The 16,051-nt window shown below is 42.4% G+C and overlaps 1 protein-coding gene across 1 annotated transcript in view; it reads left to right on the top strand.

Moving 5' to 3' along the window:
* The first annotated feature begins 6,408 nt into the window (after positions 1-6,408).
* The window catches only part of ANKDD1B (ankyrin repeat and death domain containing 1B), a 29,119-nt gene continuing 19,476 nt past the window's right edge, over positions 6,409-16,051 (top strand). Inside the window, exons 1-6 of the mRNA XM_054398074.1 lie at positions 6,409-6,484; positions 8,965-9,068; positions 10,816-10,914; positions 13,936-14,034; positions 14,131-14,235; positions 15,451-15,549. Of these exons, the coding sequence (XP_054254049.1) occupies positions 6,409-6,484; positions 8,965-9,068; positions 10,816-10,914; positions 13,936-14,034; positions 14,131-14,235; positions 15,451-15,549 (582 nt within the window). The remainder of the gene's footprint in view (positions 6,485-8,964; positions 9,069-10,815; positions 10,915-13,935; positions 14,035-14,130; positions 14,236-15,450; positions 15,550-16,051) is intronic.

Genomic DNA, 16,051 nt, shown 5'->3' with positions numbered 1-16,051 from the left:
TTGCTTGTTCTTCTCACTCTGGATTCACTTTCACTAATTTTTTTTCCCAGCTGAATATAACATTCATCCACTAGAAGTACAGTTGATGAAAACTCTTAGCAGACAAAGGTGTATCAAGTGTAAAGATCCTCATATATCACAGCCTGACTATATAAAAAATGTCTAAAGGAGAAAAGAACTGTGAAATTACTTCATGAATGATAAGCAGAGTCTGAGAAAATAGTTTTGTACGCAAATTTGCTCAATTTACAAACTTTTAAGTCTCGGATTAATTTTACCATTGACGTCTGTGGTGTTAAAGATCTTGGAAGTTAAGATGACTGTGTAATTTACAAAGAAAAAATATATAGTGATTTAAATGTGTTTTCAGTTGTGTAAGGCTGAATATCGATAGTCTTGTATTCTTGGAACTATTTTTCCAATATTTATTTTGAAGTGTTAGCAATACCAAAGGCTGCTTTTAAAGTAAAATTTAAGATGGTCACTTTAAACAATTTTTATGCTCTATCTCAGGAAATCATTGTCTAAGTGAAATGAAGCATCAGTACTGGCTTAAGTAATAGTGGAGTTCAAGATAAATTGAGAAATAAGTAGATTAGATGGATCTCAATATGTTAGTTCACAAAACCTGTACTTTTGGGGATATGGGTATAGATTTTGACAAGACTTGGACAAAAGAAAATTAAAGCATTGTGTACCTGAAAATTAAATTGTGGTTGGATCAATACTGCTACTTCACAAGTGCATTACTGCTACTGCCCAAGCTTATTCCTGTCCAAGTTTACAACAGAATCTCTTCAGGCTTTCACATCCTAAGGCTGTGTCAGGTTTTCAGGGGCACAAGACATCACCCTCTCCATTCTGGTGAATACTGGTCAACAGCAGTGGGAATAACTCCTAAGAGGATTTTTTCCCAAAATGGTCTTCAGCCTGTAGAGAGCTCCATGACAACCCTGCCATTGGTGACCAAGCCACTGGGCAGCCATGTCAGCTGTGATGTCTCAGTGTATCTCTGTACACCCTTGGCATTGCTTTTCAAAAGTGCTTCTCGTTTGTGTGATGATTTGGGAGGCACTTCAGGAGCTAGCAGGACTAGCTTTAGTCTTCTAGCTTTTAGTCTTGCATGTACATTTGTAGGTGCAGATGTCTTTGTGCACATAAGGCTAGCCACTGGAGAAGACCTGAGGAGGATTGTGCAAGGGTGACCTTGTTCAGTGCCTAGATAGTATCAATAAATTCTGTTTTCTGTGTCAGTACCATAACCACTAAATCATGTCCCAAACTCCATGTCCACAGTTTTTGAACCACCTACAAGGATGGTGACTCCACCAGTTCCCTGGGCAGCCTCCTCCAATCTCTGACCACTCTTTCAAGTAAATAAATTTTCCTGCTGTCCAACCTAAACCTCCCCATTTGCAACTTGATGCCATTTCCTCTTGGCCTGTCACTAGTTCCTTGCCTAATTGTAAAGCAGAATGAGATCTCCCGTCACTCTTCTTTTCTCCAGACTAAATAGTCCCAGCTCCTACAGACACTCCTCATAAGTCTTGTTCTTCAGACCCTTCACCAGCTTTGTTGCCCTTCTCTGAACATGCTCCAGCACCTCAATCCCTCTCATACTGCAGTGCTCAAAACAGCACAGGCCTTACCCGTGCCAAGTAGAGGGTCACAGTCGCTTTCTTAGTTCTGCTGGCCACGTTATTCCTGTTGGAGCTTATTACTCAGGTTAGCCCTTGGCTATTATATTATTATTTATTGTATCATAAATTATTGTGTCATTATGTGTCTCCCCCTGAATTCACACATGGTAGGGTGGGATCATCACCCAGAAGCATCATTAAGCATTGTTATTACCAAAGCAGATTGCAAGTGATCTTTTTGGGTCTTTATGACAAGGAATAAAAACGCAGTGTCACGGGATCCCATCTTGTGAGCATCCAGATACAGCAGTAGGTTGCTGACTGCTTCGTCTTGAATTATAGGGGCTCTGTTCTGCTCTTTGTCCCTTTCTTCCAGCTGAGGGGGCTCATCATGGGTTGAGTTGAATCTACTGCTGATATTCAATACCATCAGGCCAGCATCAAAATGAAAGTGCTATCTGGAGCCAAGTATTATGGGGCTTGAAGTTCAGATTATAACATGAGAGGCTTCCGGTTTCAGTTGCTGCTTTCAATTTCCAGGCTTTGGGGTGTTGGTCTTTCCTTCATGGCTTGGCTGCAGGTCATGGAGGTGATGTAGTTCATTGGCTTCTGCTGCTGCTTCTGCGTGTTGCTGCTCTTTTTCTGCAGGTAGGCTAAGGTAATCGTGCACTGTGTTACCTCATGTTCTCAGTAAATCTCTTGTCCAGTAAGTCCCCATGAGAACAAGGGCTGAGGATTGTGGAACTTCTTCCAGCCACTTGTGGAATGCTTCATCTAATTGTATTGTCCCAATGTTTACCTTTGCTTGCTATTAACATACTTGAAAAAACCTCTCTTGCCTGAGACAGCACTGGCCAGTTTTAACTCTAGTTGAGCTTTGGCCTTTTGTGCACTTTGCATGGTAGTCTTCCTTTGGGGCCTGATAGCAGCAGCTCTTGGTGTCTTGGTGCCAAACCTAGCCACTACCTTCTGTCCCCCTCCCCTCATCTTGCATGGCCAGCTTGGTTGCAGAAGGAGCAGTGTGTGAGAAGAGGTTGAGGGGCCCTGGGTGGCAAGGAGAAGACATAATGCCATTTCTGCAGGGCTCGCTTGCAGCAGAGAGGAGCTGTAATGGGGGAAGTTCTCAGATCACATGCACTGGGAAGAGGTGTTGGGAAACTGTTGCACCCATCAGAAAAGAAATGCCAGTGCCAAGGCCAGATCTGGAAGAGTGGGAAGAAAGCCTGTGCTCCAGGACAGCAGCATGTCCATCTTTTTCAACTCCTGTCACTGTACCTCATGGATGAGGGGAAAGAGGGTCTATCAAACCAGAAAAGGCACCTCAGTGGTGCTCAAATCAGTGCAAAGAAGGCTTTCAGGCCCATAGCGCCAGGCCACACAGCACTCAAACCAAGGGAAATGCTTGTGCAAGAGCACAGGGTCAGCCCCACAATAGTCAAATTGGGGCATGAAGGCCCATGGCATTCTGCTAGGGCTGAGGAGAAGAAATAGCGGGCATAGCCTCAGGGAAAGGGGGAGAAAGCAGTGGGGCACAGGGGGGAGTGGGGTGAGGGGAAGCAGGGAGCAATGTCATCCCCGTTGTTCGCAATACTGAGATTTTTTCAGTAGTTTTCAGCCCTTTATATTCTTTTACTGCCTGGTAATTAGAGGACCAGGAGCACTTTAGGGCCAGGGCATGCCCCAGCTGCTGGCCCAGTCTTGGTTTCAGCAGCACCTGGTGCATTCTACTGCTGCCTGCAAGATGGCTTCTTTTTGGCTGGAGAAGAGCGTTGGGGCTGATGGCCTTCCTCTTTGGGGGTCACTGTGACTCCCACAGGAGTGTTCTTTCACCCTGAGGGAAGTAGACAGGAATGTTGCAGTCTCCTGGGGCTTTTCTTGGGGTTCTTCTTCTTCCCTGTGGATAGGAACAAGTACAGAGGGAGGGCTGCCTGGACCCTCAAAAAGGGCAGCTGCTGAGGTGATGGGGAGGGGACTGGGATGGAGAGGACTGGGCCGTGTGTAGGATACCCTCCTTAGGAGACGGTGGGGGTGGGGATCATTGCATGGCTGCATGCTGCCCCCATGGCAACATGGCTGTCCTCCAGACTGAGCAGACTGTAGGCCTCCCCACTGCACTGTTAATAGTGACATTAGTAAGCTGGAGCACATATGTCTAAAGGGGGCCACCAGCATTTGGAGTAGCATCTCTTCATCCAGCCCAGAGAGGATCAGGAGGTGAATGACAAGTTTCTCAACTGTGGCTGCTGGTGAACACCAGCTCCCAAAAAACAGCCTCAGTTCCTTCCACAACCCGGCCTGAATGGGCTAGAGAGCAGCTGGGTGGTCCTGCAAAAGGTGTGCCCAGGTGCTGCACTGGAGGCTGCCCTTGCACTGTTCTGTGGCAAGGCTGTGGGCAGCTGGATGGCCAAGAGGTTCTCCTACCTGGCAGCCTATGACTGATTATACTGCATGTGGTGTGACACTGTGCTCCTCAAAGTTGTCGTCCACATACACAGAGTGCACAACAGCAAGGATCTTCTTCTTCCCGTGGGGTGGGCGTGTGGCTTGCCCTCAGCCCACCGCAGGACACAAGCATGGCAGAATTGGTGAAGGTATGGTATGACATAGCTGGCCTCCTCCCAGCTGTTGAGGCATATTGGACAGTGGTTGTCCAGCTGGGCGGCTGTGTTCTCCATATACAGCACTGGGCTGGGGGGTTCTGAGGATGTCAGGCTGCTCCCTCTCACTGAGGCTACAGCAGCAGGTGTCATGCTAGAAAGCCCATGGTTATCAGATGGCCCAAGGTTGCTCAAGAAGGAAACAGTATGGCACAGTGAGCAAATGCTGCCTACCTACAGTCAGGTCTTATGGGCAGCAAGCTAGGCATGTGGGGAGTTAGAAGTGTTATTAAAACATGTCCTGGGCAGCTGGGATTGGGACTTTGTTGTGTCATAGAATCATAGAATGGTTTGGGATGGAAGGGATTTAAAAGATTATTTAGTTCCAACTATGGGCAGGGACACCTTCCACTAGATCAGGTTGTTCAAGGCCCCATCTGGCCTGGCCTTGAACACTTCCAGGGAGAGAGCATCCACAACTTCCCTGGGCAACCCATTCCAGTATCTCACAACCCTCACTGTAAAGAATTTCTTCTTAATATCCAGTCTAAATCTATCCTCTTCCAGCTTAAGGCCATTCCCCCTCATCCTACCAATACAAGTCCTTCTAAAAAACTCCTTCCCCAGCTTTCTTGTAGGCCCTCTTTAGGTACTGGAATGCTGCTATAAGGTATTCTTGGAGCTTACTCTTCTCCAAGCTGCGTAGTACCAACTCTCTCAACCGGTCCCCACAGGGAAGGTACTTTAGCACCTCTGATCAGCTTTGTGGCCCTCCTCTGGGCCCACTCCAATAGTTCAAGGTCTTTCTTGTGTCCAGAGCCTCAGAACTGGACACAATACTCCAGGTGGGGTCTCATGAGAACAGAGTAGAGGGGGAAAGTTCCCTCCCTCATCCTGCTGGTTATGCTCCTTTTGATGTAGTGCAGAATACAGTTGGCCTTCTGGGCTGCAAGTGCACTTTGCCAGTTCATGTTTAGTTTTTCATCAGCTGACATCCCTCAAGTACTTCTCCTCAAGACTACTCTCAAGTCATTCTCCACACAGCCTGTATTTGTGATTGGGATTGTCCCAGCTCAGGTGCCAGGGCCAGGGCTAATTTTGCATGTTCAGGTATGCATCAGGAACCTAGAGGAGAAGCAGAGTGGGGCAAAGCTTTGAAGGTGGGCAGAAAGCAGTGAGATCAGGCCAGGTCCAGCTGTATTGGGCCTGCATAGAGAGCCAGAAGTCTGCCCTAGGCAGATGACTCAGCTGCAAGATTCAGTCCCTTTCTGGAGCCAATACAGTGCAGGAGAGCAGCCACCTTTAGGAGAGTCTCCTGGGGTTTTCCTGCACTCCTCAGGGTCAGGAATGATTCAGAACTGCTTTCCTGCAATCTGCATCAGCAGTCTGACACAAATCAATGACTTGTTTAGGAGTGGAGATTATCTCCCCTTCTATTTGCCTCTGTTTCTTTATGGGTTTTTTGTTTTGTTTTTGTGGGTTTTTTTAACTTTTTTTCTGCTTGTTTGTTGGGCTTTTTATTAGTTTTGTGGGAAAGATAAAGTTAAACCTAGCCTACTACCAAATGTCGGCAGAATTCAATCCAGATCACTTTTGTGATATTAACAACTTTTCCTCTGTTACATATAAGCAGTCCACCAAACATGCATGTGCTTTTTGGCTGTTGGAACTGCTTTTTGTGGTGCCACACGGACTGCTGCAGTACTTGTGAGGATTGACTCCTCATCCTCAGCTCTCCCTCAGTGCTTCTTGAGCACAGACATGATGTTTGAGAGCCACTGTCTTTTTTACCTCGAGGGTCAGGACAGTGGTTCTTCCGTACCATGTTTCCACCAGTTCTGTTTTGGCTGTATCCTGCTCTGGGCAGAGAGCAAAGCTGAGTGCTCTCTCTGCACGTGGTGCAAGCAGATGATGAGCTCTCAGAGGTCAGTTTCTTTTAAAACAAACTCCTAAAGCTGCTCCACACCTCACCCTGTTAGGATGATATGGCCAAGTGCCAAGGTGCTGCTGCAGGCATGCCTGCTAGGGTGTGCTGGGCCTGGCTGGGTGTGCTGGAGTCAACTCACAGCTCCAAGAACAGGTTTGTCCAGACTGGTGCAGGGCACCTCCCTGCACACCCCAGACTGGGGCTCCTTCCCTTAGGTGAGGAGGAAGAGGAGCCAAAGGCAGCAATGAAGTGGTTGAGCCGCCTGTTCTACACCGTGGAGGATGCCATGAAGGGAGTTGAGGCAGCCAGCCATGATGGCCGTGAGTGTGTCGGGTCAGAGGAGAGGCAAACTAGAGGAAACATGCCAGTCCTGTATGGTTGAGGGGAAGGTGGGGCCCACCTGAACCCACTTTTTGCCTTGACCAAAGAATAAAATGGAGGGGAAGGGGGGATGTTAAATATGAGCTGCTCTGTACATAGTAAGACACATTAGTGAGGATGTGTGGATGTGGGATCAGGAACTAATGTTTGGCTAATCTGTCTTCCAGGGGATGGATGTGGTGAATCTCCCAGTGCCTTGCTTCACCCTTGAAGCTGCCTGAGGGCGTTCACTGGCATTAGTCACAGTCTGCTCTGGCATGGGCTGTAATTATTGAAAACAGGCTTTTTCGTGGCACCTGAGTAGTGATTGTTGAACTCTGCCACAGCCAGTCCTGTGTTCACAGTGCAATAGAGAGGAACTGTTCTCCTGCGTTATGCTTCCTGCTTCCAGGCTGGCAAAGAGGGCAGATAAAGAAAACAGATAAACAAACAAAAACCAAACCAACCAAACACAAAAGGATTGGTTAGACACAATAGGTTGTTTATCACATAACTACTTTGAACTGGAAAATTATTTTTCAGAACAAAATACCTACTTTGCCTTAGTAGTTTTATTTCCAGTAACAAAGAAGTGAACACTGAAAATGTTGCCAATTTAATTTTCAGAAACAATAGAGTCAAACTAATTCTTGTTGTCATTTGATTATGATTATTGGTGTGAGGTTTTTTTGTTTATTTTATTTTATCTCCTTGGAACTCTTTAGGTAATTTGAATTCCTGAGGTTTGTTCCATGAGCTTTTTGAGACAACAGATTTCATCTTGTGGATACCATAACAGGAAATTAAAACAGAGAGCACAGGAGCTCCATTGTCTATGAGTACTGAAACGCCTGGTGAACTTTTTTACTTCATTGGAAGTCATCCTTATTTTTGCTATTACTGAAAAAAAAGAAACCAACCAGATTAAAACCACTAAAATAAGACGTAAATATGAGGAAATTAAAACTGAAGGTAGCCCAAACCTTGAGTTTCTGTTGAGGAAGACTTTCTGTTTTCAGGTCAACAAAGTAGTTTACTTTTCTTCATCTTTTTACTTCCTTGCCCTTCCAAGAGAGGGGAAATATTGAGATGTTCAATATACTGCAGATAGGGCTTGCTATAAAGGAAAACAACTGATAAAATCGTTACTTTTATTTACCTCGAAAGAAAACAGAATATAACTATGTTATAGTTATAAATAGATAGTTACAACTTAATCTGTGGGACAACAAGCAAGACATTTTATGTGAAGCCAAAGAAAACACATCCCCCTCAAGAGACTGACAGACACAAATAGATTGCTGCAGTTAGCTGAAATTGGAGTGATTGCTAATAATGCAAAGCGTGCCAGATCCTGGAGACACAAGCTTGGATAGAAGGTTTTCATAAATCTGTAGTCTGACAGCTCTTTAGTCCTGTAACTACATGCATGGAAGCATAATTTTGCAAAAGCAGCAAAATATATGTACCAAGTTAGTGTCATGGTGTGTCTGAATTGCCACTGTTCTTAACTTCTGAGTTAAGTGGTATGAAGAGAGAGAGATTATTAAGAAACATCACACCCCAAGCAAGATGTCTTCTTATTAACAGCATATGACCATTTCATGTCTTCTGGACAGAAGATATCTTAGTGGTTAAGTGTGGTACACCAGGAAATTCAAAATATCTACTAACGTTTTTGCAACTGGCTTAACAGCTATATACTTTCTTTTAGATTTTAACTCAGTGTTAAGGTAGAAACACGGGAAACACTCTGACCTCTAAGTTAGCTAAACCAGTTATCAGACAATGAGAATTTATTTTCCAAAGATACTAAATATTAGGTGTCTAAATGTATGCAGTAGCTACTTTAGTTGACCACAGAGATGTTAATTTTTGGGTTGAGACATTAAAGGAAGGTCCAGGATTAATAATAAATCCCATATTTTAGGCAAACATTGAGTTCAAGTAGATTTTTTGTTTCTTGGGGGGTGTGTGTGATTTTTTTTTTGAGTTGAGTCATACCATTACTGTTATACATTTTTACGTATTTTAGTGGTGTGTTCTCTTTTAAAACAAAGATATTTTTCCAAGAATAAGAAATGAATCTTGCAGTTTGTACTGTTCACTGCTATGCCTATAAAATACTTTGGGACCAATTTAGATGGTTAGAACTTAATAAATGAACTCTTGTTCCCGTGAGCAGTGCAAATAATGGTAATATTACCACTCTGGGAAAAGTCTACCTATATTTACACTTAAGAACTGAAACTAGAAACGTCAGCCAAATATATCTGGAAGAGAGAAAATGTAATCCTGGAACACTTCTATGGTGAAAAGCGAATGGTTCTCGCAGCATATGAGATCAGGACAAGTAACAGAAAGTAGGTAAGGTATCACTATCCCTTGATTATGACTATTTTTAAAGTAATACTATTTTTTTCATTGTGTTTTTCCACAGTATTGCCAGATGAGAGAGAATTTCAGTATGCAGCTAAAATGAACAATTTGGAAACCATGGAAAAGCTGTTTAAAGAGAATGTTAACATAAACGCTGTAGATACCGTGAGTATGGAGCATTCAACAGATCACTCATCCGAAACATGACTCCTCAGGGCAGCATGGTGGATTCCCAGCATGCTAGCCTTGCCACGTTGTGAGGCTGCAGGAGTCCCTTCTAGGACCCGATTAAGAAATGTTTCACATGTCCAGTATGGAAAGTAGGAACGCCTTTGTGTTTATCCACTAGTCTGTGCAGAGGATCATAGAATCAGTAAGGCTGGAAAAGACCTTTAAGATCATCAAATCCAGCTGTAGCCCAGCTGCCATGGCCACTAAACTATATCCTGAAGCGCCATGCCTACATGCTTCTTGAACATCCCCAGGGATGGCGACCCCACCACCTTCCTGGGCAGCCTGTTACAGCAAATCATCAATCTTTGAGGAAAGAAATTTTTGCTAGTATCCAGCCTAAACTTCTCCTGGCACAACTTAAGCCCATTTCCTCTTGTCCTATCACTATTTATTTGGGAGAAGAGACCAACACCAGCCTCACTTTAACCTCCTTTCAGGTAGTTGTAGAGAGCAATGAAATCTCCCCTTAGCCCTCTCTTCTCCAGACCAAACAACTCCAGCTCCCTCTGACACTCCTCATGCAACATGCCCTCCAAAACCCTCATCCTCTTTGATCTTCTCTGGACACACTCCTGGACTTCAATGTCTTTCCTATACTGTGGGGCCCAGAATTGAGCACAGTACTCAAGCTGCAGCCTCATCAGGGCTGAGTACAGAGGCACAATCACTTCCCTACTCCTGCTGGACACACTGTTCTTGACACAGGCCAGGATGTTGATCATTCCTGCCCCTGTACTCCCAAGTCAAATAAGCAAGGCTGACAAAAAATGAGTTTTCTTGATCAAACTACTTCTGTGCAAGGGGCTTTTCCTGACATAAATGCATGCCATAAATTCCACTTCTTTACGCTTTTAACACATATAGATGTAAATTTAAACTTATACATGGGCAAGTCATCAGATCTGTGTAGAAGTATGAGAAAACAAATCGAAGCTGACTTTGAATTAATTAAATCATTTACATATCCGTGCATAGAAACTCTCACTGAATTATATTAAACCTAATTATGGTCACTTTAACTGGAAGAAAAACTCTCTCACCTGAAGTTTAATTCAATTTAGCCAGTCTCTTTCAAATTCACACCATTAATTTTAATGCAAAATTAATCAGATGTTTTTGGTAAGTGTTGAGCCTATTCACCTGTGTAAAATGACTCACTGTTTGCAAGGTGGAAACTTTCATTTACATAGATAATGACTCAGACTGGAAAGGTGACTAATACTGAGTGAGAGGAGAATCTCATCATGCCCTGCAGGGATATTGGTAAAAGCAAGGAGGATACCAAAACCAAATCTAATTGCACAAATCTACTCCTCAGCTTTTCAAATCAAACCGTATAATAAAATAGTAAACATGGATGTTTCTTGTACTGCATCACCTCCTTTAAGCAATATATGGTTATTTAATCTTATTTTGACATTTAAGTGAATTACAGTGAAGGGATGGTGCTATGTAAAATAACCAAATCATTTTGGTTCCACAAGAAATCTTTAAGATCAATACCTAAATTCTATTGAAGGAAACAAAAATGCTGATGGAGGCCAACTATGCCTGTTTAAGGAGGAATATGCAAGCGCATATACATCAAAAAAAAAAAAAAAGAGACAGTTCAGAAATCACCTGCACAAGGAAAAGAACTGTATTATAGACCTGACAACCAAAGCTTTGCTTATTTCAGCTGAAGCGCACCGCAATCCATTTTGCTGTTGCGAGAAGTCATATATCAGCAGTGGACTTTCTTCTCCATCACAAAGCTAGACTTGATATGGCAGATCAGGTAAGCTGGTTTTCATGCTTTGGTTCACACAGGACAGGCACGTTTTAGGGGAAAAGCAAAAGTAGATATTTGCCTTATGCTTCCCATTTTGCAAAGTTAAATTCTTCATGCAAATGCTTCAGTTTTTCTTAAGGCTGCAATATTTACAATTAAAAAAATTTTATTATAGGAAAACCACCTTGCCCATAGCTTTGGCTGTGTTGAACACCTGGGTGAGCGCAATGGTGGCTGAAGCCTCTCATGCAAACAGGCTGCCAGTAGTAGTTGTATATTAATCATTGGCTAACTCATATGAAAGCAATCACTGAAAGTAAAAATTAGGTCTGAGGACTGCTAGAAGCTCAGATAGTAACTCTTGGTGTTCTTTCCTTCCATTTTCATGTAAGTAGCTCAATGCAACACTGTCAGCTGCTCTCCTGCCTCCAAGACCTCAAGAGTTTAGCAATGTATGGCTGATTTGATTGGGCCAGATGGTGTACTATTAACATTTCTCAGTACAAAAAGTAAGCTGATGAAAACACACAGCAGTGTTCTTAGCAGCACATATGTGGTACTCCCACCTTTAGACTGGAGAATTGACATAACTCATGGAGATAGTTAAGATGTATATTGATTAAGCAGCGTGGCTCTAGAATTGGCTAATAAACACACCACATAGTATTAATCGGCAATTACATCACCCCAACATGCAGTCACCAAGCTACAATTCTATTGCTTATTATCAGTGTTAGCACTGATACACAATTACATTACTGCAGAGAAATCTTATACTGTCTTCAGGAGTCCACAGTCACCGGATTGAGGGCACCACAGAATCCTTCCACTTTTTGTCCTCTGGTTGATTTAATACCTTATTGGTGTTTTTTGGTTGTTTTTTTTTTTTTTCTCTCTTCCATTTTTGAACCTCCTTTTTCTACTCCTATGATCTTTTTTCCTTCTGCCAGACTCTTCCATGTTACATAGCCCATGTACAGAATCATGCTGAGTGACTCAGGTGGGAACCTCTCGAAAGGACCTAGTCCAGCCTTCAGTTCAGAGCATGGTCATGAAAGGTGGTTGGTCAGAGTTATGTCCAGCTGGGATTTCATTATCTCCAAAGACAGAGACTCCATAACTTCCACAGTTTGATCATTCTTAGAGTAAAAGGGCTTTTCTTATGTTTAAGTGAATCTTTCAGTACTTCCATTTGGTTATGTCACCTCTTTCCCTGTCACTGGACACCACTGAGAAGAGTCTGGCTGTGACTTTTTTACTCTTTTCCATCAGATATTTACACACAATGATAAGATCCACCTCTATCTTTGGCTAAACAGTCTCAGTTCTCTCAACCTCTCCTCATAAGTCAGATGTCACAGAATCATAGAACTGTAAAAATTGTTTGAGTGAGAAGGGACCTTTAAAGATCGCCTGGTTCAAACCCCCATCTTTGTGTCTCCTTGCTGATTGTGCAGTGTGTCCACATCTTTTCTATATTGGGAAGCTCAGAACTGGACACAATATTCGAGGTTTGTCTTAACAGTGAGTGAAGTGGAAGGATCACTTTCCTTGAGCAGGTGGCACTGTTCTTCCTAATGCAGCCCAAGATACCATTTGGCTTGTGTGCTGCAAGGGCACACTGCTGTTTCCTGTTCACCCTAATATCCAGCAGAAATCACAGATCCTTCTCTGCCAAACTGTTTTCCAGGCAGCTGATGCCCAGTCAGTAGTGATGCTTGTGCTTCCTCCTCCTCAGGTACAGGACTTAGCCTTTCCCCTTGTTGAATTTCATGTTGTCAGCCCATTTCTCCAGCCTATCAGGCTCCCTCTGGATGGCAGAATACTAATATCAATTCTCAATCTCAGTTAAATATAATAATATATTTACTGTGGGTGCATTGTGCCCCATCATTTGGGTCATTAATGAAGATCTTTAAGTTGTACTGGACCCAGAATCAATGCCTAGCATGTGTTGTAGTGACTGGTCTCCAGCTTGACTTTGTTCTGCTGACCAGAACGCTTTCAGCCTGGCTGTTCGTTGGGTTTTCAGTACTTCTTAGTATATTTCTTTGTCTATGCCTATGTTTCATTGGTTTGTCTACAAAAAAGTCATGGTGAACCATATCAAAACTTATGGAAGTTGAGGTAAATATTCACTTTGCTCTCTTCATCTATCAGATTAGTCTTCTCATTGTATCAGACTATCAGGTCGATTTTTTTTCCAGGGCAGTCTTTTGAGCCAGTCACAGGTTTTTTTCAAGCCCAGCTTTATTCTTGCAGCCTGTGCAGAAGATGCACATTCTGTATTGCCATCCACCATTTTCCACCACAATTTCTCCCTACTGGGCCCAGTTCTGGGCTCCCCAGTAAAGCAAAACCACTGACAAGCTAGAGAGAGTCCAGAGTAGAGCCCTTTAGGATGATTAGGACTGCACACAAGATGTATGAGGAGGTGCTGAGAGCTGGATTTGGACAAGCTAGAGGTATGGAAAAGCTGGTGAGATTTATGTCCAGGACAGGTGACAGTGGCTGGAAGTTGCTTATCTCCATTCCTTTTGCCTCTAAGAAGTTATCAACAGGGACTTTTTCCCCCCTATATGAGACAACCTTTATAGACAATTGGAGAGAAGAAAAGAGAACCTTCAAAAGAGGGCTAAGTGAAATATTATGGTGACTCATGGAAATATTACATATCATCACCTGAACTGTCATCTGCTGCACCCAGTTCTAACTATCTACATAGTTTCTGGAGAAAGGGAATAATTTCCAGTCAATATCTAATCTGCCTATCTTAGAATGCAATTAATCCTTCTCTGGAGATGCCTGATTTCCATCCAGAAGAGGGGTGGCCTAAATATTTAGCTAGGTCTTTATGCATGGTATTCAGTTTGACTTAAGTGAGACGAATTCCACTCACAGTGCCAGGTAATTTTCTGGGAGCCTGCAGAGCACAACCCACTCATATACTGAATAATGAAAAAGATTTAAAGAAACTTGGCATGAGATGTGTTGGTGGTAATTTCTGCCTTTATCATTTATTTGAAGCATGGCCTGACAGTGATTCATCTTGCAGCTTGGACTGGAAATCTGGATATAATGAGAAAATTAGTTAAAGCAGGCGCTGATCAAAAGGCTAAGAATGAGGTTTGTTGATGACAAATTTTTACAAACTCTAAACATGTGTATGTTGGAAAAAAATCAGACTTGTTCTTACAGAATTGCTTATGGTTGGTTTTTCAGGAAGGAATGAATGTTCTGCACTTTGCAGCTCAGAACAACAGCGTTAAAATAGTTGATTATTTACTCCAAGATCTTCATTTGAATGACTTGAACAAGCCTGATGGGGTACAGTGTGTTTGTTTTCTGTTTATTTCTTTGCTGTCACAAGTCATCTGCTGTGGGCAAAACAGTCCTGACTTGGGGAATTTTAGTGAATTTTAAGTTAATGCTGGTTATATGAATTTTTAATTACTGACTTGGGTACTACAGAATACAGAAACATTCAGGTTGGAAAAGACCCTTGGGAAAACCAAGTCCAACCAATAACCCTACTCTACAAGGTTTACCTCTAAACCATATTTCCAAGTGCCACATCCAAATGACCTTTAAACACTTCCAGGGTTGGTGACTCAGCCACCCCCCTGGGCAGCACATTCCAATGCCTGACCAGTCTTTCCGTGAAAAAATTTTTCCTAATGTCCTGTCTAAACCTACCCAGTTGCAGCTTGAGGCCATTCCTTCTTTTTCTATCACTAATTACCTTTGATCACATTCTCTGCCTTGTAAGCATTTCTCAACAGTCTTCATATCTTCTTCAGGATACACAAAATGTATAATTTGGTTTTATTTTTTTGCACTAACTAAAAACTGGAGTATTTTTTTTTTTTGATCCTTGTGTTGTGGTGGGTTGAAAATTCCCCTCAACATTAAATTGCTAGCCCAGCCCAGCTGGAAGTAGATGAAGCTGTATTTATAAGCAAAACTACAATCTACAATGAAATGCAATGAATATGTACAAAATATACAGTATTTACAGTTTATAAACAGCACAAGCACCCCCCTGACCAAAAACCAGGGGAGCTAATAGGTTTCCCTTCCCTGCTCCCGTCCTTACCCCCTGCACACAAAGGGACAAGAGAAAGGGCAGAGAATTGCTTTTTGGTACTTAGCCAAAACAACACAGCCAAGGTCAGCAAAGCCAAGCAGAAACAAGTTAGTGTCTCCCAGAGCAAGGAAGCTGAAAAAAGAGAGAAAGTTAGCCTACACAATAGCTTATGTTTGTTATGTATCCAATGGGATTGTTTAGAACCTATCACTATTTTCTGTTTTACACCCAATAGTGATTTATTTACGTTCTACCACTTTCTGTTCCAAATATGTGGAAAATTTTCAAGGTACAGCCTTAAACCAAGATATGTGTTTATTTTTTTTCTTTAATTCTATTTGGTAATATGATATATAAATATTTATACAGAATACACATATGCATGCCATATATTTAAGAACTGGAAGCAAAGTATTTTTACTTTCAATAACACTATTTCCATAATTGTATTCTAGAAAGGTAAAAAACCATTTCTTCTGGCATCTGAAAAAGGCCATGTTGACGTGATAAACTATCTGATTTCCCTGAAGCTGTTTACATCTGAAAAAGATAAGGTAAAGTTTTCTCTTCCATAGAAGTACAATTAAATATGTGCTTATGAAAGATTATTTGGTTTCAGTGTAGTTGCTCCAGAACCAAAAAAATGTGAATAAGCAGTACAAATGTCACAGTGCTGCTGGTGATATATATTAGACCAACAAATTCACAGGGATGGTGAGTTTTCAGTAATTAGGAGAAGACAGTGGGACTTCTGGTCTTATTGCTGGAACACTTTTCTGTACAGATTAATAATTCTTGTAAAGTAAGACTAGCATATGCTGTCTGTTGGAAGAAGTGGGAAAGTCTGGTGATTAAGGTGTCAGCCTCTGTACTGGGAGATGATATTTCACAGTTTTTCACTCTGCCTGTGTGCCACTGCTAAGTCCTGCATGGCTAATTTTTCAAAGGTGCTTAAATATTTAAGGATGTAAAGAAACACCTCAAGGATTTTTCAGAAGTGCCTTAACACTTAAGTCTGATTGAGTTTGCTTTTGACACTGTATTTTAAGGCATCTA

The sequence above is a fragment of the Indicator indicator genome, chromosome Z, assembly GCF_027791375.1.
Source record: "Indicator indicator isolate 239-I01 chromosome Z, UM_Iind_1.1, whole genome shotgun sequence".
Lineage (NCBI taxonomy): Eukaryota > Metazoa > Chordata > Aves > Piciformes > Indicatoridae > Indicator > Indicator indicator.
Note: the sequence above shows the minus strand (reverse complement) of the source record. Positions and strands in the feature narration are given on the sequence as shown.